At 36.5% G+C, this 25,254-nt stretch overlaps 2 protein-coding genes, 1 long non-coding RNA gene and 1 pseudogene across 3 annotated transcripts in view; 1 reads left to right on the top strand and 3 right to left on the bottom strand.

The window, feature by feature from the left end:
- The window catches only part of LOC107596898 (protein unc-13 homolog A-like), a 60,437-nt gene extending 59,328 nt beyond the window's left edge, over window positions 1-1,109 (top strand). Inside the window, exon 44 of the mRNA XM_016287754.1 lies at window positions 1,011-1,109. Within this exon, the coding sequence (XP_016143240.1) occupies window positions 1,011-1,109 (99 nt within the window). The remainder of the gene's footprint in view (window positions 1-1,010) is intronic.
- Window positions 1,110-4,298: 3,189 nt separating this feature from the next.
- On the bottom strand, window positions 4,299-17,909 carry LOC107596899 (unconventional myosin-Va-like; annotated as a pseudogene).
- On the bottom strand, window positions 9,459-11,071 carry LOC107596906 (uncharacterized). Its single transcript, XR_001610417.1, has 3 exons — window positions 10,984-11,071; window positions 9,614-9,727; window positions 9,459-9,529 (listed from the first exon to the last, which is right to left on the bottom strand). It is a non-coding gene; the product is annotated as an uncharacterized lncRNA (long non-coding RNA).
- A 4,219-nt stretch (window positions 17,910-22,128) lies between the features above and the next one.
- On the bottom strand, window positions 22,129-24,814 carry LOC107596907 (methyl-CpG-binding domain protein 3-like; the record flags this gene model as incomplete). The annotated part of the gene is made up of 5 exons (XM_016287760.1): window positions 22,129-22,967; window positions 23,056-23,208; window positions 23,295-23,472; window positions 24,498-24,588; window positions 24,674-24,814. Coding segments are annotated over 4 exons (558 nt in total), but the record flags the coding sequence as incomplete, so codon positions are not given.
- Between the last annotated feature and the right edge of the window lie 440 nt (window positions 24,815-25,254).

Below are 25,254 nucleotides of genomic sequence, written 5' to 3' on the forward strand. Positions count from 1 at the left end.
TTAGCCCTTATGGAAATTAACGGCTGTTAGCTCATTTAAAATTCTGTGCAAATGAAATTCACATTTGAACTCAATCAATACAATAATATGCTCTGAATTTGTATTTAAGAAGTGTTCCAACATGGAAGACTAACCTGAAAAACTCTTCATATTATTAATGATCTCTCAAGCCAGGTTCAACACCATTACTGTTTAAACGTCTTTGTCATCCAATCAATTTAAAGCATACATTGCCTCTGTATGACTCTGCGGGAACTGAATTCATAGAGGAAGTGATTGGAAGTTTGAGCCATACCGATGCAAAGTATCCTGCCAGACCGGATATGGAGTCTTGACTTGTCTCGTCTTGCCTGCAGGTACTGGTGTTGATGATGCAGTTGGAGAGGTGTCTATCCATGTGGAGATTTTCACTCATCCAAATACTGGAGAGCACAAAGTCACAGTGAAGGGTACGCATTGTTTCTTGATATGCAACTGAAGCCTGTTGTTTGCATTCATCAGGTCGGGTAAAAGTCACTGGTGGAATTCTTTTGAAGAAGCCTCAATGTCTTTCCTTTAAAATGGGGTTCCTGGAGGAACTACTGATGACTTTAAAACCCTGAAGTTCTTCAAAGAATCTCCAGGTTCCATTTTGTAAGTTCTTTTGAGAACCTTTTTCAAAGGTGTCTCAACTCTTTGCTGCAGAGTTTAGTTCCAACCTAACATCAGACTCAGCTTCCTGAAACATTCTAGTAATCCTGAAGACCTTGATTAATTTGTTCAGGTGTGTTTGATTAGGATTGGAGCTAAACTCTGCAGGAAAGTGGACTTGAAGGGCCAGAGTTGAGAACCCCTGGTTTAGAGGTTCTCCTTGTGTGCCAATCTTGGTAGCTTAATTTTTGCAGGGGGAATATCAAGGGGGCTTGTGAAAATGAAAAGGTATATGAGGGTTCCTCAGAGTGGAACACTGGCAGAACCCTCTAGAAAACCAATGACAATTTTTTGTGTTCTTATGGGTTCCATTTTGTAAGTTCTTTCAAGAACTTCCCCATTTAAAATGGTGCCTAGAGGTTCCCCAAGGATTCTTCAAGTGTGCTGATCTAAGGAACCCCAAATGGTTTGCAGTGTAATGGGAAGAATGTTAAGGGGAGCCTACACTATAAAAATGAAAATGTATGTAAGGCTTTGGTTCCTTAGATCACCACACTGGCGGAACATTCTGAAAAACCTCTAGGAACCCTTGTCAAGTGCCTCAAAACCTTTCCAACACGGGACGAACCGTTGACGTTCTGTAGAGTTCATGCATGTAATTATGGGTTCCATTTTGTAAGTTCATTGCAGAACTTTCTCAAAGGGTGCCTAGAAGCTCTCAACACTGTCAGAAGAAATATAAAAATATTGTACCTTTGGGGTACAACAGCTTGTCACTGGGGCTAAAAAGTGGCCCTGGACTTTAGGCGCCACTTGCAGGAAATCCTACAAATTCTACTTATTGTACAAATACAAGATGCTTAGATGCTTCACACATCTAGATTCAATCACAGGGCCACCTCTGTCCTGTCTTTGTGTGTTTACCGATCCGTTCAAGTACGAGTGCCTGTGCGGTTTAGCCGGTGTTTGTCGGCATGATTAGGCACTACGGTTTATATACGATGTATAGATTGACAAACACTGCTTGTATTAGACACCAGAGCTGCCTGTTTCAGTGAAATTTCACTTTATAACGTCACGTTTAAATGTCATACCGCTTCAGATCATTCCATGCAAAATGGGACTTTTTTCCCCCACTCACTGGTTTCTCACCTCAAAAGAATCACAGCCATTGAGAACCGCTCCTATAGAGTTGCCATAGTAACCGCTGATGAATCCTGCCATTTTACTGGCAAACCATCCACCATATTAGAAAAGCACAAGAGATATGCTCTATAATGTGGGTTCAACACTGTATATCCATTCATTCTCTGCTAAACCGTGCTATGGATCTACTTACGAAAATCTGAGGTGACGTTATCTTGATAAGAGTCGCTCTTTGGACTTAGCAATGAAGCACCTTGCGCTACAGCTATTTCCCTGTATTATTTCTCTGAAAATAGTCTATGCATCTGTTCTATCAGTTCGAAGCGATCAGCAGCCTTGGATTGTTTACATCGCGAACCGCAGCTGCAAACGTCGCTGTTGTTTTGTTTAACAGACTGAATCTTTTTATGTTCAGTGTTGTGATATCGAACACTAGGGTTCCGCCGCAGGAAATGGCGTTAATGAATGTTGAATTGACTGCAGAGTGGAAAATAGAATCTGTAGCAAGAACATACTTTCATTTGGATGGTAGGATTTCAAATATTAAAGCTGTGTGTTGCTGTTTGTGAATAATGATATTACAGGATACAGTCGTGAGCATGTAGTACGAGGCAAAGCTCACGCTGACACAAGTGCACACGGATCCCAATAACTCGACATGCACCCAAACAGCCTGTATATAAGAAGCAGTGCATGTTGGGAAAGATTCTTCTTTGTGCCAGCATGTATCTTTGATGTGATATTCAATTGTTGTCTTGATTTGTCTTTTATTTTGATATTTGGGTATTATTTTCTATTTTTGGAAGGCTTGTGAATATATAAATATGTATTACTGATGTGTAGTGGTACAGACTTACTAGCATGAGAGATTTTTTTATACAAATATGTTTCTAATTTTCGTTTTTTTTCTAAATATGATCGTTCTTATCGGGGGTGGAGGTAAAACAGATGCCAGCCTTGGTTTGTTTCTACTTCCAATAAATGGTTAAAAAAATGCAATGTGTAATGGATTTTTTGTTGGGTTCTGTTAAATACGGTTTATATTGTATATATTTAGATATATATTTTTTTAAATGACAAATTATATATTTAAAAAAAATAAATAAAAAAGTTTAAATTATTATTTTTTTTAAATGAGGAAGGTTCATCAAGGCAAAATTGTATTTTATTTGGCCTGACATGTACGTTTAAAATCTTTACATTTCAAATTGGTGTTTTTAAAGGAGGGAGACATTCTTGGATTTTTCAAGCTAACATTAATTATGCATTTAAAATGTGCCTAAAATTAGCAAGCCGAACACAAAATGCCCAGGTGCTTTCACACCTGGCTCGTTGTTTCGGAACCTGGCGCGTTTCCCCCCATAACTCGGTTCGTTTGGGCATATGTGAACATGGCAATCACGCTCAGATCCGCATCAAAACAATCGGTCCGAGATCGCCTGAACGAGATGGTCTCGGCTCGATTGAAAACTAACTCTGGAGCGGTTTGGTTGTAGTGAGAAAGCAATATTACAGCCTGCTTCAAAAAATAATTTTGGTCTGTATAGCTAATTTTGCCCTTCATGACAATGGTTGTAGTGAGAAAGCAATCCGATCCAACGGCCCAACGAACCAGGCTATATCACAATGTATGATGGGTAATTACCAAGCGGCAACCTCCCGCTCCCGCTGCTGTCACCACCGTCGAGCTAGGTGGGCGTGGTTTAAGCAACCAGCTCCTGCCTCTTTGCCCATTTTCGATTATCCGGGAGTGACACGCGGTGACGTGCTGCCAAGATGGCCCACTTTTGAGCTTCAAAAACGCTCTTCGGAAATCTACGGGTGACGTCTATGGTAATTACATAAGTTCCCTGAAAAGCATCAGCTTTGTTGTTTTGCTAATACCTCAGAATGAACCTGTGAATGTCTGCGGGTGAGCACGCTTTTTCATTTTATAATGCCGCCTTATTGCTCTTCTTCCTAGTAGGTGCATTTTAAAAATGTTTTCCCGATGAATCCAGGACTCAAAATTATAAATTAATATAAGGACAGCTACAAAAAAAAAAAGAAGAGCTGTTGTCGTTCCATCCGGACGGATGTCAGCCGTGACGGCTCAGTGGAATCCCGGAAAATAAACCGTGGAGCTTTGACCAATGAGAGAACAGTTTACTCGCGCGTGACTTGTACTAACAAATTTGGTCCATTTAGAAACTTTGCCGTGTGAAAGCGAACCGCACCAAGAATAAAAAGCAACATTGTAATCATTTCAATCCCTGTTTCGGAACAAAGCAATCGATCTTCAGGTGTGAAAGCAGCCTTTAAAGTGATGTTGTAAGGCAACAAAGGCAAAAAAGCATTTCAGGAGGCAAAGGAACACCCACATTCAGACTCTGCGTAGGAAGGAGATCTTCCAGCTGGGCCGCACTGACTTGTGGTGGAGGCAGATAAGGGAACGTGACGGGGAATACCCGTCTGACATCCATCAGAAGCTGCGGAGGTTGCCCCTCAGAACACCCCTTCAGCAGCCCCTGGGAAAGCCGCTGTCACTGCTGGACTAAAGCCTGCTTTAATATTGTTTTAGAATCGAATGCTTTGCTCGTACCTGCAGCACTATACGAATGAAACTGAGCGTTACTCTCTCCTCAGGGTCACTCTGCGGTGTATAGAGGCTTAAAATCTTCACCACCTGCAACACATTTAAAATGCAAATACAATTAGCATGCCAACAAAAAATTGTGTGTATATATAATTTATCATATATATTGAACATGTATTGAAATTAAAATTGAAATTAAATTTCATACAAATACATACACACACCTATATACGTGTATATAATTAACATTTAAAATAGTTTTACTATATTACATTTACATAATTATATATACACTAATTATACATAATTCTATCCATATTATTTAATTATAATTATGTTAACGTAAAATACATTTACAAATGTATTTAAAATAAATTTTGTTATTTTTTTATATTTGTATATTGTATTTTCATGTAAGTATATTATATTATATATTTTATATTATATTATAATACATTATATATATGTGTATAAATATATTATAATGAAAGTTATAAATCATATGCTATAAACTAAGATTTATAAAGACAAAATTTGATTCTAGTATCCAATTACGTTCAATATTATTTCATTCAAACATATTAAATTATATATATACAATTTATATAATGTTATATATAATTCTACACAAACTTTCAATATAATTTAATAATAATACATTTACATATAAATTATATATTGTAGCAAATCAGCTCATGGGGAAATATGAATAATTAATCATAACTAGTTATAATTAATTATAAATATTTAGATCCGCTGTAGATATTTAGCTGATCTCTCAGGGTCAACTGTCTGTCAATTCTAAGAACGTTAATTTCCTGGTTAAAGGAAATAACTTTCTTACTGTACAACTCTACACAGAGCTTGTAGCATAAATCTGCATGATTAAGTGACTCCAGTTATGAGCAAACAATGAACAACGTCAAGTGTGATACAAATAAGACTTTATTAACTACATAAACACTTAAACTGGTCTAACATACACATGCACACATGTAGATCATCAGAAGACGAATTCATAGATACTAAACATGGTAGGGTTACATATATGTAAGATGACAGGAATGAGTCTGCATAAAACAGTATAAAATCTCAAAGACAACATACACCATGACCTGAAGGATATGTGTGTTCATTCAAAGAAAGGTTTTCCTATTAATTAATCAGAGAAGAATCCATTTTTACTGTGCACTGTGGATTTCCTATGGAAAATGCAGTGCGAGGGGAAATTCTCAGCATGCCATTAGGTCGTAAATGGATCTGGTCTAGCAGAGGTGTAGTAGTTGCCATGGGGACCAGGGGGGGCCTGGTGTCATTGCAGACATTCTGGCATCCAGTTTATTGGGTGAGGGGTCTGTGACGACTTGTTAATCTAATGAATAACTGATTTGTTAAATCAAATGAAAAATTGTGTGTTTGATTGGTCCAGACGCTACATATACACAATTTATATATAATTTTATTTATATTATATTTAATTTGTTGTTAACAGAAAGTAAAATTACAAATGTGTATATTTAAAATAAATTAATTGTAAATCAATTAGATTTTTCTACAAGCTGTGTATATTATATTATTATATATGTCTATAAATATATTATAATGAAGGTTATATATTATATAATATATATTATAAACTTAAGGTTTACCAAGACAAAAATGTATTCTAGTATACAAATATAATTATATTCAATATAATTAAATTCATACATTAAATTATATATACCCAATTTATATAATGTAAAAAAAAACATTTAAAAATCAATTTTGTTTATAATAAAAATATTTATCAAGAAAAATTTTGATTTTATATTGCCTGACATGTAACTTTTATAACAGGTGCGCCGCCTGCTGGTTGGACAGTTCATTGCAGGCTTGGACCATGGCTTGTCCATCAGCTTCAGTCTTCTTGCTCATTTGAAGAAGCTGTGCTGCTTGTATGAGTGGCTCCAGCGCGGTCACAGCGCCCCCTGTCTGCAGCAAACGACTGCGCAGCCACTCCTCCAGTAAACTCACATTATACTTAGACTATACAGATGTAACTATTCAGTTCAAGGCACTCAAGCAGATGTGTAAGTAACCGAAGCCAGAGCAGTTCTGACCTGATCTGCAGGCCGTGGTTCCAGCAGCACATGTCTTTGCGCAGCAGCAAGCTGTTGGGGGTGGAGGCGGCCAGCAGGTAGCCTACATGAGCTGATGGAAGGCTTGCTCCTGCAGGGCCGAGGGCAGATCCTGACACGCTTATGACCGGCACGCAGCTTCACTGATGATCCAGCCAGACCAGGATTGCTCTCACTTTCAAGCATTGCTGGGACTAAAGTTAAGAGAAGGGTACACAAGCATATGTTATATTTTATTATATATATATAAATTAATTATAATGATATATATATAATGGTATCATTTTCTCAGAAATCATGTTTTTTCATTGTGCATTCCAATTAATCTCAATCAAACTGCAGTTGGGTTATTTTGATAAGGTTAAAAAATAACAAAAAATTACAGCTAACACAATAAAAACATGATTACATAATAAAAAACGTGATTTTTGAAAATGTAAAAAAACGGAGTTATCTGTTTTTGCAAATAAACTCTTCAGAGTGGTTATACAATTCATGGCATTGTACTATTCACCCTGCATTCAGCAAAAAGGAGCGAAAAAGATAAAATGTCAGCCCCAAGACTATATTAAAACCAAATTATGTCCAGACATTGAGTCCAGGTTTGATGACAGTCAGTCAAAACAGACCAAAATACATTTATTCATAAGAAATTCCTAATGAAACTGTATCTTTTTTTTAAAAAACATTTTAATCATTTGATAATAAAGCAGACTGGACTAATAACGCTGAAAATGTAGCTTTGTCATCACAGGAAAAAATTACACACACACACACACACATATATATATATATATACATACACACACATTTATTTTTATATATATATATATATATATATATATACACACACACACAGAAAGAGAGTAAATAAATTCATATATTTATATAAATGTATATATACATATATTACAATCATGTATATATACACACGTGTATATAATTTACATTTATTTATAAATATAAAAATATATAAATTACAACAAATAAATAATAAATTACACATAAATGACATAAAAATGTGTATATGTAATTTATTATATTATACATGTATCTACAATGTATTAATAATGTAATAAAAGTATATTAATATGTTATATTATTTATATAATATACAATTATTTTTATAGTTTGTTAATATTAAAAATTTATATGTATGTGTTTGTTTACGTATATTAAAATTATGTTCATATAATCAATTACATACACACTATGTATATTACATATGTATATAAACATATTATTAATGAAAGTTATTAAATTAAATGTCAATTTATGTTCAAATATATCATTAGAATGATCATTTAGAGCTTTTTTTTTTGCAGAAAGTGACAATTGGTCAAAATAACAAATGTTTTCATTTGTTGTGATTGAAAATCAGGGTTATTCCACCAAATAATGATTTCTTAACTCTTCTGAAGTTAAACATTGGTATTGTGTTGTCTGAAAATGAATATAAACATGTCATCTGTCATCAATTGTCATTTCATGCTCTAAATGACATTTTTATTTAAAATTTAATTTAAATGTTTTTTTTTTGTTTTTTAAATGTCATCAACATGTTCACAGAATAAAACAAAAAATATGTTTTATTCAAACGCATAGCTATAAATCATAAATCCAGAGAAAATTAGAATTTTCAATATACATATACTGTATATATATATATATATCAAGGTCATTGGCAGCTGTGTAAGAAAGGTCTTTGTGTCTGTATTACTGTACCGATGATGGGTTGCAGGCGACTCTCGGAGATGGACAGCAGCTGCTGATTGGCCTGAATACACAGATCACTGAGCGCCCGGACAGAGTCCTGCACATCCGTCACCAGAGGAATCAGCTCCTCTGAGCCCCTCACGTCCTGCAGGAGAAGAGGCATATTTCGATTTGAAGTCATTTCTGCAAAAGAACTAAAGAAACTGCTGACATTCAGTCGGGGAGAGTGCTGGTAGAGCAGGTCTTTGAGCAGGTTAGCGTTCTTCAGCCACACAGCCGTCACGTCCAGATCATTGCCGTGTTTCTACAACATGAATCGCACAACAATTAATGTCTTAAAATCTACTCTATACACATCAAACATGTTTCCCAGATGCAGATTAAAATTTGTTCTGGCCTTTACGCATTCTTAAAGGGATAGTTCACCCGAAAAATGAAAACTAGCCCATGATTTACTCACCCTCAAGCCATCCTAGGTCTATATGACTTTATTCTTTCAGACAAATACAATCAGAATGTCCTGGCTCTTTCAAAATGTATAATGGCAGTGAATGGGTGTCGGGATTTTTAAGCCCAAAAAAGTGCATAAAGTATGCTCCATATGATTCCAGGGGTTAATAAAGGCCTTCTGAAGTGAAGCGATGCATTTGTGTATGAAAAATATCCATATTTAAAGCTTTATAAAGCGTAATCTCACTGTCATACACACGTTCATGAGAGAGTGACGTTCCAGCGGATGACGTAGGTGTAGCGTAAGCTCCGGTGAGAATATACAGCAAAGGTTGAGCCACTGATGTCACATGGAGTGTTTTACCGATGTCCTTACTATGTTCCTGAACTTGGGAACATTACAGTTGTGTTGCTGTCTATGGAGGGTAAGAGAGCTCTCAGATTTCATCAAAAATATCTTAAATTGTGCTCCGAAGATGAACGAAGGTCTTACGGGTTTGGAACGACATGAGGGCGAGTAATTAATGACAGAATTTTCATTTTTGGGTGAACGAACCCTTTAGTTTAAACCCTTTAAAATTGGTTCCATACACTTCCAGTTTCTTACTGTAATTCCCATTTTTGGGAATAAATTTACATTTACATTTAGTCATTTAGCAGACGCTTTTATCCAAAACGACTTGCAAATAAGGACAATGGAAGCAATCAAAATCAACAAAAGAGCAATGATATGCAAGTGCTATAGCAAGTCTCAGTTAGCTTAAAGGGTTAGTTCACCCAAATATGAAAATTAGCCCATTATTTACTCACCCTCAAGCCATCCTAGGTGTATATGACTTTCTTCTTTCTGCCAGTCCAGGGGACAAAGACAAGACACCTTCCGCCCTCACATCTGCCACAGAGAAACATTCAGGCATCTCAGTCCGCAGGAATTACAGTCTCAAAACTAAACTCCAAGTGTTTGTGTGTTGCTGACCTGTTATGAGGTGTTTGATCAGCTTGCTCTCATCTTTCTTCCTGCACTCCAGTAGTATCTGGCTCTTCTGAGGGGCAGGAGATGTTGGGTCCTGGGATGCAGCTTTGGCCACACCTGCGCATTAAATACATTTTCAATATTATATCTATTGAATCCTGATTTGAATCTTATAACAAACTTCTTTTTCTGAAATGTTTTGCTTGAGAAGTGCGTTTGTGCTACTTTTCATTAAAATACAAAAAACTGATTTGATAATTTTTTGTAAACTGTAATGGCATTCAGATATTTTAAAGCTCAAACTAGTGCTGTCAAACGATTAATCGCATCCAAAATAAAAGTTTTTGTTTACATAATATGAGTGTGTACTGTGTTTATTTATGTATATATAAATACACACACATACAGCATATATTTTGAAATTTTTTATATATATTTAGTTTATATATATTTAATTGATATCATATATAAATATATTTAATATATAAATGTAACATATTTTTCTGAAATGTATACATGCATGTGTGTGTATATATATATATATATATAATAAATATGCACAGTACACACACATATTATGTAAACAAAAACTTTTATTTTGGATGTGATTAATCGCAATGAATTGTTTGACAGCACTAGCTCAAACATTGTTTGGTTGTTTTTAAAGAAAAAAAATTTATACATTTATTAAGCAAGGAAACATTCAATTGCTCAAAAGTGACAGTAAAGACACTTATAATGATACAAAATATTTCTATTTCAAATAAATGCTTTTCCTTTTGAGCTTCCTATAAATTCTCGGATAAAAATGTATAATGGGTTCCACAAAAATATATTAAGCAGCAAAACTGATTTTATCATTAATAATAATGTGAAATGTGTCTTGAGCAGCAAATCAGAGTGATTTTTGAAAGATCATGTGACACTGAAGACTGGAGTAATGATGCTGAAAATTCAGCTTTCCATTACCGGAATAAATTACATTTGAACATATATTCAAACAGAAAACAGTTATTTTAAACTGTAATAATATTTCACAATATTACTATTTTAACTGTACTTTTGATCAAATCAATGCAGCTTTGGTGAGCATAAGAGACTTCTTTCAAAAACATAAAAAAAATCCTCAAACATTTAAAAAGGTACAATCTTAAAAATAACCTTCCCATTCCAAAAAAAAAAACATTCCTTATAATGTAAAAAAGTTCTTTAGATTTTTAAAAAGTTCTTCACACAAATATAAAAATGGTTCTTTTAAGAAGTGTTCACTGAAAGCTTCTTTTGGGAACCAAAAATGGTTCCTCTATATGGCATCACCTTTATTTTTAAGAGTGTAGTTTAGGTGTCCAAATACTTTTTGGACCTACACAGACCTGCATAAGACAGGATTCTCCTGAGGCTCACGGTGTGTTTCAGTTCCTTGAGTTCCCGTCACAACCGGACGCATTCCTGCTCTCGAACCACCACCTGCTCTGTTAGGGCCTTCATAAACACACATAAAGAAGCAAAAATGACAAATTAACAAAGTACAAAGAACAATAAATGGTAAGTTCAAATGGAACCGGTACATTCATCTCAGGATCTCCAGGTGTATCTCTGTCTTGAGCCTGCTGGAGTTTCATCCTGAGATCTGATATCTCCTGCTCCCACTGCGCTCTCTGAGACAACAGCTGCCTCTCTAGGAACCTGAAAACGTACAATGTAATGTGTATGATATAAGTCATTTATGACTTCCAGAGTATCAATCTGATGTACGTGAGGTGAGCAGAAGGAGACTGACTTCTTGGCCACCCATCGCTTTCAGTAAAGATGTACCTCATTGGCTGTAAATAAGCTCATATCCCTCAGGTTGTGGTATCTTTGCTCTAGTCTTGTGAATTCTCTCAGTAAACTCTGGTATCTCCTCCTCTCCTCTTCCAGCTCTGCTCGCACTGATGCCTCAGTCTGTTGACGGTTCTCTGAAACATACAGACACACAAACACTTTCATTAGTGTTTACTCGACTATGTTTATACTATTTTCATATTTATTGTGTGTCTTTAAATCCATTCAAATTAGTCGGCCATCTCATTAATTTCTTAAACAATACATGAGTTGAGATGGTGAAAATGACACTGTGGCAGACACATGATTGACCCTCCAGAGCTTTTTTCTGATCCTGTAAACCAATGGCCAGATCATCCCTCTCTTTCTCCAAAGAATCTCTCTCAACTCTCTCTCTCAACTCGGAGAGCTTGGATTTCCTAGAGTAAACAAACAAAACTAGCCCATGTCAATGGAACCAGCTGCCTTGCAAGAAAAGAAAGTTGTTTAAGGAAAATAAAGTGACTGATGTTAACCAAATTTAAAATTTGTTTAATGGATTTTTTTATCTTATTGGAATCGGAATTGGGAATCGATAAGAATCGGAATCGATAAGCAGAATCGGAACCGGAATCGATACAATTCAAACGATACCAAACCCGGACACACGAGTCACAATATACAACACTATTTAACAATTTAAATACTGCCCGTGTTGGAGGTAATGCATCACAAGTAACAGGAGTTACATAATCAGATTACTTTTTGAAGTAACTAGTAAAATAACGCATTTATTTTTGATTTACAAGAAAATACCTGAAATCAGGAGTAAATGCAGAGGCGTTGTGTGCACTGTGTAAACATAATAGTTACTGTAGTTCTAGACTAAATCTCAACATGCATTTACTCATCTCACTTTCACAAAAACAGATTCTTCAAAATGAATAAAAACAGTTAAATACAAACCTGCAAAAATCAACTTATGTTAAATTATACAAATATCCGTTATGTATTTAATTCCATTTTATTAACCAGTCTTTGCTGCTGACCTTCGACAATCCAATTCAACCTTACTAATAAGCAAAAATGACTATAGATAAACATAACATTTGTGGGGGGTTTTGTGTTTGTTTTTTTTATTGTTGAAGAGTGTTGAACTTTCTTCTCCTGCGTCCTATTCCTCATGCAATCCAGAATGGCAGCACAATTGAAAGGTTTGAGTTGCACCCTCTGCTGTACAGATGTGAATTTATATTTCCTTCAGCCTGAGGCTTATTCATTTCACTTTTGGTGTGAAAGAGCCTTTTGGATTAAGGGAGTAACACAATATTGTAATGCACTACTAATGCATGAACTTTTCCCAACACTGAACATTACTTACATCATGACAAGTAGTTATAAAAAAAAAAGGTGATATTTATTAAATAAATAAATACTTTTATTGGGGAAAAAATCATTCTGTTAGGAAAATTAACCATGGTTTAGTACAAATAAAACCACAGAAACATAGTTAAACCATGGTAGCCGCAAATTAACCATGGTTTTGCTACACTAACCATAGTTTAACCTGGGTATGTAACATGTAGTAAAACTGATTATACAAAATGCAATCAATACGCCAAAAAAAAAAAAAAACATTGTTACATTTTTACTACAGTAAAACCATGGTTAATTTAAACCATTGTTAATTTTAATAAAGGGATTACAGAATTGTGAACATCCCAACTAAACACCGACGCTTTTACCTGTTGGTCGGCTCGGAGCTGCAGCTGCATGAGTTTGACTTCCATGCCTTTATTGAGTTATTTCTCCACCGACCGAGCCTCAGCATGCAGGAGCAACAGCTCTTTCCGCGCCGCTCGCCTGCGCACGCAGCACTGCAGGAGCCCCACTGCAGCTCTGATGCATCTGAAACTGAAAATATTGTTTCTCTGTTATCCTTATAGCATTCTGGGAAATGTACCTGTAACTTTATTTGTATTTTTGTAACTATACCCAGACACACATGAAGCATTTTACTTGTCTATAAATCCGACGAGCCTGAGTGCCTCTGATGAAAGCCTGGATTTTGATGGTGGCCTCTCTGATGGTAAGATCAAGCTGTCGCACAGCCAGCATGCGGTATGTTTTCTGGATGATTAAAGCTGCACGTGTGTAACGGAGGCTCCACGCCAACCTAATGGTTAGGTAACATTGAAGCGCGTACTTCAAATTAGAGTCACAAATATACAAAAACACCCATTAGAAAAAAATACTCAACCAGAATAGGACCTAAAAAGCATACAGTACATTGAGTGCTCACTAGGTAACACTCTAACCCACCTTCGGCCCAGGGTTCCTCTGATGTACCGCTGCAGGATGAAAGTGGCCCACCGGAGCCGCTGATAATGCCTATGCTGCAGCCATCCTCTCACCCAGCTTTGGATCAAAACTCCTGCCGCATGTAGCCGATCCCCTCTCAGCTTCTCCAGTACTGCAACCTGTCCGGCCCGGAATACTGCTCTGGATCAGGGATGAGATCAGGAAGAGCACTCTGGCAGAAATGGCGCATATCATCTTTAGAAACAGAACCACGTAGCAGCACCCGATAACGAGTGTAGAATTCCTCGTATGTCCACCTGGAGTACAGAGTCAGGGATGGAAGAGGGAACTGAATTGAGAGACCTATAGAAGAGTACTTGCCTGGAGGGGTAGCCTGCGGCACTGATTCGGATGGTCTCCAAGACTCCACATGCTCGCAATTGCTGCACTGCTCGCTTGGAATCAAATCTGATATAGAGAGACGAGAAAAGGTTACTCAAACTCAAATAGACATGAACACAAATGACATTTTATTTATTCTCTTACAGAAATGAATTTTTGAGGTCATTGGACTTTATGCAGCGGACATAATGCGGTGTGGTGCTGTTCAAGGTGTCCATCAAAAGTTGCAGGGATTGACGAAACTAGACACACAAAGAGAATATGTAAGAAAAGGTAGAAATTTAAGACCTTAAGAGTCAAAGAATACCTTAATGCTGGCTGCACACTAGACAATTTTAAGGCCGATTTTAAGCCTGATTGGGGGGTGTGGCCCGATTTGAGGCTTGTCGCAAACGATTTTTTGTCCAAAAAATCCTCTATGGTGTGGTGTCATGACGTGATTACGTGACTCTGACGTGATACCCGCGATAGCCAATGAGAGCGAGCGAGCATCACTTACCAGATGTTGAGTGCTTCTATAGCTGAAACTTGGCAGCCACAAACATGCCACGAAAGCAGAATACATCACCCATATTCTTTTTTATACTTTGTTTTTCACTGTGAAACAGAACGCGCGCTGGGAGAGCCAGCTGACAATGTCGATTGTTCTCCATTTGTTTATCTTCTCTAGTCACATTTGATCTCGCGAGTCTCCGTGAGAGCTCGTGTCACTGTGAAATCGTTCCTACAATCGACAAGTGTGTGGTCTCGCGATGTGGTCGAATCGTCTAGTGTGCACGTTCAGAGGATTATAAGGCTAAAAATCAGTTGAAACTGTCTTCATGTCTGTGAACTCCCATGGTTTTAAAATCGTCTAGTGTGCAGCCAGCATTAGATGGACTTGAGCATGACTGGTTAATCAAGAGTTTTCTTTAGACAGGAACCAGGAGAAGCAGCTCACCTGAAAGCCCATAGTTAATTTGTGCTCTCGATGAGCTCTCTTCCCTGAACGTATGCTCCCGTTTGCAAGAGAGGAGTTGGGGAGGGATCCACCTGCTGACTCCTTCTGAACAACTCGGCAACTAGTTCTGACTGTGAAGGGTACAAACAGTCGTGAGGAGGCAGAGTGAGTACAAAGCTAAATTTTTCAACAGCCAAGACTTGAACTATTCAAAAAATACCTGACTAGCTCTCAGTATATTGATGGGCTCCTCAAATACAGTGTCTCGGTTTTTGTCTAAAAAGCCGTCACACTCATACTGGACCTAATTCAAAAAGCCAGCAATAATATCAAACATTGAAAGGTTTGGTGCCTTCAATTGGTGAAGTTATGTTTTCTGACCATATCAGCAAAATGCACAATGATGAAGGCAAAGTTGGACATGTGTGGTTTACGAAAGTGAGGGCTGTGGTTCAGGTGCTGGCTTACAATAATCTACCCATCGCAGTGTTCAAGAAGGAATTGGAATGTCAATAGGAAAAACCAGACATTTTAGGCAATTTAGAAATCCCAGCCAGTACATGTCCAGGAAAAAGAGGACGTATGGTCACCCTACTAGGGTGGAGCAATCCTTCAAGGACTAAGTCACTCTTCACTAGACAGAAGATGTTAGACACCTATGTACACCAAGTCCCAATATCTGGAAACTTACCCTGTTGATCTGCTGTTGGAGTTTCTCGTTTGCGTAGTTAATACAGAATTGCTCAAAACTATTCCTGTCAAAAGTTTCAAACCTATAAATTATCAAAGAAGAGATTGACCAAACAATCCTTCATGTACATTTTTCTTTTGTTACATACAAAATAACTCTTACCCACAGATATCAAGAACTCCTATGAAAGATTTGGGCTGTTCCCAGTGCGCTCTTAAGGATGAGTTGAGCCTCTGCACTGTCCAAGTGAACAGTTGCTCATACACATGCTTAGCCAAAGCATCCCTTGCTTTATTAGCCTGCTGACCTGTCATGGGCTTCACAAGCATATCCCCACCCACTGCCAATCGCCTGTGGCATAGCCATTGGGCCATCTGAGCACCTTCCACCCCTAAAGGAACGAGGCCAAGGAACGGTCGTTGGCTTGCCAGTATGATGAATAAGAAATGATGTCCGTATTAGCACATGCTACTTGTTAACAAATTAGCACTGCTCCTGTTCTTCATCTATACAGACATCAAATCTAACTCAGAAATGTGCAAAATAATAGGAAGTGGTGTTTGTTCATCAATGTAGCTGCGGTCCCCACCACGGCCACTGGCTTGTATGTTGATATTCCCCAGATAAAGAATAGCTGCCAGTATACGAAATATCTCCATCTGCTGGTCAGGTTGCAATCCTGCAGGGGTGAACCACAAGTTTTGCAAAAAGTGTGTGGTGTTGTTTCGGAGGGATATATGGATGTCTGCTTGTCTGCTGTAGCTCAACCACATCATCTGTGCCAGAAATGTGCACATCTTGTCCTTGGTTGGTGTAATGAAAGTTCTCTGTAGAATCTAGCGAGATGCAGTAGTGCATGGTGTAACTGAACAAAAATGTCCAACACAAATAAATATGTTTTCAGGACATAGGTTTAGGCTTTACCAAGTTTGAGTGTCCTCAGCTCTAGCAAATCCCTGGAAGCACAAAGCTGGTAGAAGATGTGGTAGTTTCTCTCTTGAGCTGCTTGTTTGTGTTATGAAACAAAATTCATCTCAATAACAGCACTTGGTCATTGAACGTCCAAATCCTATCTCAATATACTTTCCAAAACGACTGCTGTTGTTGTTTCTGGTTGCTTTGGCATTACCAATTGCCTGCAAGGATTAAAATGTTGCAAACAGCCTCCTCCTACTTTACCAAAAAGGTCAGAAATCAAGTTTCAGTACCTCCATGATGGGATTTGATGCCAGCACTTTCTCCTACACACTGGTCTGCTGGGCCGCACCACCCACGACAGCAAAGTAACACATGGTGAACTCAGCAGGTACAGTTTTACCTGAGCCTAATTCTCCACTGATTATGATGGATTGTTTGTTCTCCTCTCTGTTATAATGATAAACCTATATGTTTTAGTTAATGTAATACAGATTCAGAATTAATTTCCTTGCTGTGTACTATCATAGTAGAGTGTTGGTAATACCGTGGTACTTTGATATTTAAATATTATTTAAATGGCTCTCCAAGTAATTCACAGAATACAATGGTATTACCATGGTACATGTCCAAAAACACGGTACTATTTTGTAAGTGAACTGATCTTGTTATTTGCTTGTTCTAGACCTGATCATAGTTCGGTATGCCTCTTCAGCCACAGAAAAAATGTGTGGCTCCATATCAGCCATGTCCTGGCCACTGTAAGCGTCAATCACTTCCTCTCCATAAATGGGCAACTGTTCATATGGATTTAACGCCACCAACACAATCCCTATTAAATATGAAAAGTTGTCTAAGTGAGGTTAATGTATCTCTGAAATTAAAAGTGAAATGAATCTAATTTATATGTGCATAATTTACATTTCAATAAACCCAGTGCTTGGTAAATGTTCTTTACAGTAACCAATATAACAATGAGGGATGGTATTTGAATTTTTGTGTTTTGAACTTTACACCCAGTAAAATAGAGGTGATTGGGCAATGGCTGTAAAAACTTGCTACTGTTTTCTGTTGATTTTAACTCACAACATTAAGTGTAAATGCTACTGTAGTCCAGAAAGCGCACACACAAGTTGTGAAGTACCGCTGGCTCGTGGAGGAAGGTTAGAGCTGTGAGGTCATTCTCTCCCTCCAATATATCAGGGTTACCTAGAGGAGGAAGACCCACTGGAGGCAATATACTCCATCTCCTTGTTTAAAAATAATAAAATAGCATATAAATGGTTTGTACCTATATAAATAAAATAAGATGCATTTTGTCTTAAGCGAACAGCTATACGACTGAAAATGATGAAAAACATTTTGTCTTTATAAAGTTTTGAAGTTTGATTAGTGGTTAGTGCGACAGGTTCTTTCTTAAAGGCTCATGGTTTCAAATCAGAATCATATGTGTGTGAGTGTCGTACTCTCCCAGCAGTGAGATGGATTCGTATGTGTTGGTCTCCAGACACCCTCACAGCTTCTGGGTCTGGCACCCACACACATGCCCCCTGAGAGACAACAAAAACAGTAACTATATTCATACTGAATATATATATTCATAAATTTTTTGTATTTGATCCTGATCTCTTGCTAAATTTGTAATTGATATTACTCAAACACTCAAATGTCAAGTGTTCAACTGGATTTCAAAAACAGTTCAGGAATGAGTTGGTACAGTGTGCTTCCTGCACCTAAACTAGCTATTTGAGATCTTCAGGACTACTAGAAAGTCCATTGCAGGTGTGTTGGAGATAAACTGTGCATGAAGGTGGCCTTATAAGAGCAAGACTGGACATTGCATTCTACAGACTTGATTATGATTATGTCTCAAGATATGGATACCAAGGAAATTGATTCAATATTTTGTATGTTACATAACCGGCTCATGTGCCTGAGTGATTGCCTGTCCCACCCCAGTGACACTCTTTCTCCTCCATCAGCATAAATACACTCACTGCACTATTAAACATTAATACCAGCCAGTCTCCTCTGACAGTGAAAATAATACAGATGCAGAAGCACAACACTAAACCAAATCAAACTCTATCTATCTATCTATCTATCTATCTACGCACAACACTAAACAAAATCAAACTATCTATCTACGCACAACAGTAAACAAAATCAAACTATCTATCTACGCACAACAGTAAACAAAATCAAACTATCTATCTACGCACAACAGTAAACAAAATCAAACTATCTATCTACGCACAACAGTAAACAAAATCAAACTATCTATCTACGCACAACAGTAAACAAAATCAAACTATCTATCTACGCACAACAGTAAACAAAATCAAACTATCTATCTACGCACAACAGTAAACAAAATCAAACTATCTATCTACGCACAACAGTAAACAAAATCAAACTATCTATCTACGCACAACAGTAAACAAAATCAAACTATCTATCTACGCACAACAGTAAACAAAATCAAACTATCTATCTACGCACAACAGTAAACAAAATCAAACTATCTATCTACGCACAACAGTAAACAAAATCAAACTATCTATCTACGCACAACAGTAAACAAAATCAAACTATCTATCTACGCACAACAGTAAACAAAATCAAACTATCTATCTACGCACAACAGTAAACAAAATCAAACTATCTATCTACGCACAACAGTAAACAAAATCAAACTATCTATCTACGCACAACAGTAAACAAAATCAAACTATCTATCTACGCACAACAGTAAACAAAATCAAACTATCTATCTACGCACAACAGTAAACAAAATCAAACTATCTATCTACGCACAACAGTAAACAAAATCAAACTATCTATCTACGCACAACAGTAAACAAAATCAAACTATCTATCTACGCACAACAGTAAACAAAATCAAACTATCTATCTACGCACAACAGTAAACAAAATCAAACTATCTATCTACGCACAACAGTAAACAAAATCAAACTATCTATCTACGCACAACAGTAAACAAAATCAAACTATCTATCTACGCACAACAGTAAACAAAATCAAACTATCTATCTACGCACAACAGTAAACAAAATCAAACTATCTATCTACGCACAACAGTAAACAAAATCAAACTATCTATCTACGCACAACAGTAAACAAAATCAAACTATCTATCTACGCACAACAGTAAACAAAATCAAACTATCTATCTACGCACAACAGTAAACAAAATCAAACTATCTATCTACGCACAACAGTAAACAAAATCAAACTATCTATCTACGCACAACAGTAAACAAAATCAAACTATCTATCTACGCACAACAGTAAACAAAATCAAACTATCTATCTACGCACAACAGTAAACAAAATCAAACTATCTATCTACGCACAACAGTAAACAAAATCAAACTATCTATCTACGCACAACAGTAAACAAAATCAAACTATCTATCTACGCACAACAGTAAACAAAATCAAACTATCTATCTACGCACAACAGTAAACAAAATCAAACTATCTATCTACGCACAACAGTAAACAAAATCAAACTATCTATCTACGCACAACAGTAAACAAAATCAAACTATCTATCTACGCACAACAGTAAACAAAATCAAACTATCTATCTACGCACAACAGTAAACAAAATCAAACTATCTATCTACGCACAACAGTAAACAAAATCAAACTATCTATCTACGCACAACAGTAAACAAAATCAAACTATCTATCTACGCACAACAGTAAACAAAATCAAACTATCTATCTACGCACAACAGTAAACAAAATCAAACTATCTATCTACGCACAACAGTAAACAAAATCAAACTATCTATCTACGCACAACAGTAAACAAAATCAAACTATCTATCTACGCACAACAGTAAACAAAATCAAACTATCTATCTACGCACAACAGTAAACAAAATCAAACTATCTATCTACGCACAACAGTAAACAAAATCAAACTATCTATCTACGCACAACAGTAAACAAAATCAAACTATCTATCTACGCACAACAGTAAACAAAATCAAACTATCTATCTACGCACAACAGTAAACAAAATCAAACTATCTATCTACGCACAACAGTAAACAAAATCAAACTATCTATCTACGCACAACAGTAAACAAAATCAAACTATCTATCTACGCACAACAGTAAACAAAATCAAACTATCTATCTACGCACAACAGTAAACAAAATCAAACTATCTATCTACGCACAACAGTAAACAAAATCAAACTATCTATCTACGCACAACAGTAAACAAAATCAAACTATCTATCTACGCACAACAGTAAACAAAATCAAACTATCTATCTACGCACAACAGTAAACAAAATCAAACTATCTATCTACGCACAACAGTAAACAAAATCAAACTATCTATCTACGCACAACAGTAAACAAAATCAAACTATCTATCTACGCACAACAGTAAACAAAATCAAACTATCTATCTACGCACAACAGTAAACAAAATCAAACTATCTATCTACGCACAACAGTAAACAAAATCAAACTATCTATCTACGCACAACAGTAAACAAAATCAAACTATCTATCTATCTACGCACAACACTAAACAAAATCAAACTATTTATCTATCTACGCACAACACTAAACAAAATCAAACTATCTATCTATCTACGCACAACACTAAACAAAATCAAACGATCTATCTATCTACGCACAACACTAAACAAAATCAAACGATCTATCTATCTACGCACAACACTAAACAAAATCAAACTATCTATCTATGCACAACACTAAACAAAATCAAACTATCTATCTACGCACAACACTAAACAAAATCAAACTATCTATCTATCTATGCACAACACTAAACAAAATCAAACTATCTATATATCTACGCACAACACTAAACAAAATCAAACTCCATTCATCCATCCATCTATCTATCTACAACACAATACTAAACAAAATCAAACTATCTATATATCTACAACACAATACTAAACAAAATCAAACTATCTATCTATCTATGACATCCAATGGAGTTACAAAAAATATATCGCTACTAAAAGTCAGCATACGCACTTTCCTTTGTGTAGAACTCTGTGGTTGCCATCTGGCCAGAAAGTTCATTTCTGCTTTGACAGATCAAAATAGACCTCACTACAACTTCAGCTATTCTTTTAATTTGTGTCTCAGAGCGAGTGACTGGCCCCGTGCCCTTTGGTCTGTTAGAGATTCAGGCATCATAACCGTAATGGTAAGTTAACAGTTAATACTTCAGCTGAGAGAGGGACATTTAAAACTGCTCTGGATCTGAACCATAAACTCTCTAAGCAGCTTAAAGTAGTGCAAACAAATGGATAGCAAATAAATGATAACACTAACGAAACATAAATAAAGATGCTGTCAAGTGAACCATCTGTAGGATCATTGAAGAATGAAACAGCCTTGATATTCAACACAAGAACATTTTATTTTGAGAAATGCGTGCTGCTGTGGGCTATGAACAAAACATTTTTTAAAAAAACATTTTTTTTAACACGTTTAATTAAGTTGCTTATCACAGGATGATGTTTACACATCACTTTATATGAATCGCGCGTCACATTTTATGAATCCCCATTCACATTTGAATTTCAGGTTCAGACTGTGGAAATGTTATTCAGTGTCAAGTATGAATAGCTTATAAAGAAAAAACGAGCACCAGATGAGTTGAAAACATAACATTTGAAGTCAAACAAAGCCATACCTGTTTATATGTTTATCAATGCCTCTCCAGTAAAACATTTGGCATTGAGAATAACACATTGAAACTGAATTTAAACAGCATAATACTGATTTGCACCTTAGTTTGATTAAGAAAGAGGGTAAAATATTGTGAAAATAAGAGAGAAGGTCAATATTTTTGCACAAACATGTACCTTTCTCTTTTTGAGAGAGCTTTAAACATTTTTAGTCACAGAGAATAATCAACTTATCAGTTTAGGTCAGCTGTGACAAAGTATAGCACTCACCAGAACTAGAGGACTGTGTTATTGACTTGATTGTCATCATATCAAATCCAAATACCTCCTCTCAAAAATCATTTAATGCAGAAGGCAGTTCAACTGCTGAACTTTTCTAACATTTTGTTCTTTTAGAAAAATGTTTGAAAAATTAAAAAATAATGACAATAAAATGGAAAAATGCCTGAAAATCAAGCCAACAGTCTCAGAGAGATCCCAACTGAGGGGTGTACATGGATATTCAGCGAAGCTGGGAGATCATCGTGGTGTGTCTGGTTGTGTTGGGAAACTCATGTGCAGGTAATTCAGACACATTTGAATGACCTGTCAAAAAAAAGAGGCATTTTGGTGACTATTTCCTTTAGGAAACAATAGCAGAAATGCTGCCATTTTTCTCCAACTGTTTGCTTACCTTTGCTATACTTCCTGTTTATCATCATTGCAATTCCCCTCCTGTTTGAGTGCATCTCCCTCACTAGTCGTTTCGTCCACGTGAGCCAACATGTCGGCCATCAAAGCCTCCTCCAGTCGCTTTCGCACGCTGTACACCAGCTCCTCTTGCTTTCTGTGAGCATCAAATTCAACTGTATCATTGTACTTGCATGAATGTCCCCACAGTGATAGAGTGCATCATTCAGAGGTTTGAAGTACCTGATATCCTCGTCTGTGACGATGAAGGCCTTGCAGAGAGGCTGAGTCGTGTTGAGCCACACGCCGGGGTTCTTCTCCACAGCGGCGGATAGCTGGCCCGTGATGGGAGCCGCACTGGTGTGAAGAGCACTGGCAATAGCTGACAACAGGGTCTTATCTGTGCAGCCAGGGCCCACTCCTTTAGTGACGTCAAATATGATCAGATTCATTCATTTTATTAGCATCCTTTCATTTAATCTTTTTTTGAACATATTTTAGATATCATATTATGATGCTCCAAGAAATAAATACTTTTGTTCAGCAAGGACACATTAAATTGACAAAAGTGAGAGAATATAAACCTTATTTTTATACGGTTAGAAAAGATTCCTTTTTCAAATAAATAGTCTTCTTTTGAACTTTCTATTCATGAAAGAATCATGGTTTTCAGCTGTTTTTAATACTGATAGTAAGAAATAATACGATCTTCTCGAGCTGCAAATTAGCATATTAAAATGATTTCTGAAGGATCATGTGACACTGAAGACTGCAGTCATGGCTGCTGAAAATGCAGCTTTGCATCACAGGAATAAATTACTCAATTATTCAAACAGAAAACGGTTATTTTAAATGGTAATAATATTTCTAAATATTGCTAATATTGTTTTTACTGTAGTTTTGATCAAATAAATGCAGCCTTGGTGAGCATAAGAGACTTTTTTCCAAAACATCAAAAAATCTTACGACCCCAAATTTTTGAAAGGTAGTGTTTTTTGTTGTTGTTTTTTTTCAATAAATAAAAATCAATTTCAATTCCTTTACTCTTAATTAATTCTTAATAATTTTGAATATAAAAATAACATTTTTCAAATAAAATTCAAATGTTAAATAAAATGTAAAGTACATTTAAACTCTTTATAAAGTTCTCTGCACCTGTACAATTTGTGTGCGAGTGTGTTTAGTGCTGCGCTTTTATTTTGACATTACCACATTGTCATTTATTTTGAAATTGTCAACAGTTGAATTGAGTTGATATAAATATCCCTCTGTTTGGGCCTTGTCTGCTGTTGTTTATGTAGGCTACTCTGGCTTACTTTAGGGTTTGTTTTTGTTTGCTCATCTCGATTTCTTCAGATTTCACAAAGTACTTGAATACTGACATTCATTTATTCTTGATTAAAATAAACACACTTGGATTAAGTTCTTCATCTCGCCCAGACGTACCTTGTAAGCCTTTGGGGAGCTCCATTGTTTTCACCAACTCCTCTGCTATGTCAAAGGCATTGAGGCCACTCAACTTCTTCTCCCAAAAAAGCTGTAGATGAAAAGTATATTAGCATTGTGCCACTATGACAAAATACTGTTATTGCTAAATAAAACCTAGGTTAGATGAGTGTTACCTGTCTGGGCTGGTCAATGGCCTTCTGTGGGTCTGTTTTAACCTTATTGCTGGGGTGGTTGGTGACTTTTGTGACAGGCTGTTTGAAGATGGAGGCCGTCTGTCGTACTGGGAGGGACGTATTCAGGTCGGGTTTGCTCTGTTAAAGATGTAACACACTTTACTAAACTGGTTTTCGATGGGAAATGCTGGTCTTTTACTGGATATTTTTTGCAGGTAGACCAGCTTGACCAGTAAAACTGTCTTGAATAGCCTTTAAAGAAATAATTCACCCAAAAATGAAAATATGATTGTCATGTACTCACCCCAAGGCTATCCAAGATGTAGATTAGGGTGACCATATGTGCCATTTTCCCAGGACGGGTCCTGGCAAGGATTTCTATATTGCCTAAAATATCTAGGTTTTGGCTTTGTTTGCGTGTGCAGACCGATCGGTGTATGACATCAAAATACCATACAGACGGTTCCTTATGCTTTCAAAATGCTCTCGAGGTATTTTGATGTCATACACCGATCGGTCTGCACACGCAAACAAAGCCAAAACCTAGATATTTTAGGCAATATAGAAATCCTGGCCAGGAC

Source organism: Sinocyclocheilus grahami, unplaced genomic scaffold (assembly GCF_001515645.1).
Source record: "Sinocyclocheilus grahami isolate Dianchi unplaced genomic scaffold, SAMN03320097.WGS_v1.1 scaffold224.1, whole genome shotgun sequence".
In the NCBI taxonomy this organism is placed as follows: domain Eukaryota; kingdom Metazoa; phylum Chordata; class Actinopteri; order Cypriniformes; family Cyprinidae; genus Sinocyclocheilus; species Sinocyclocheilus grahami.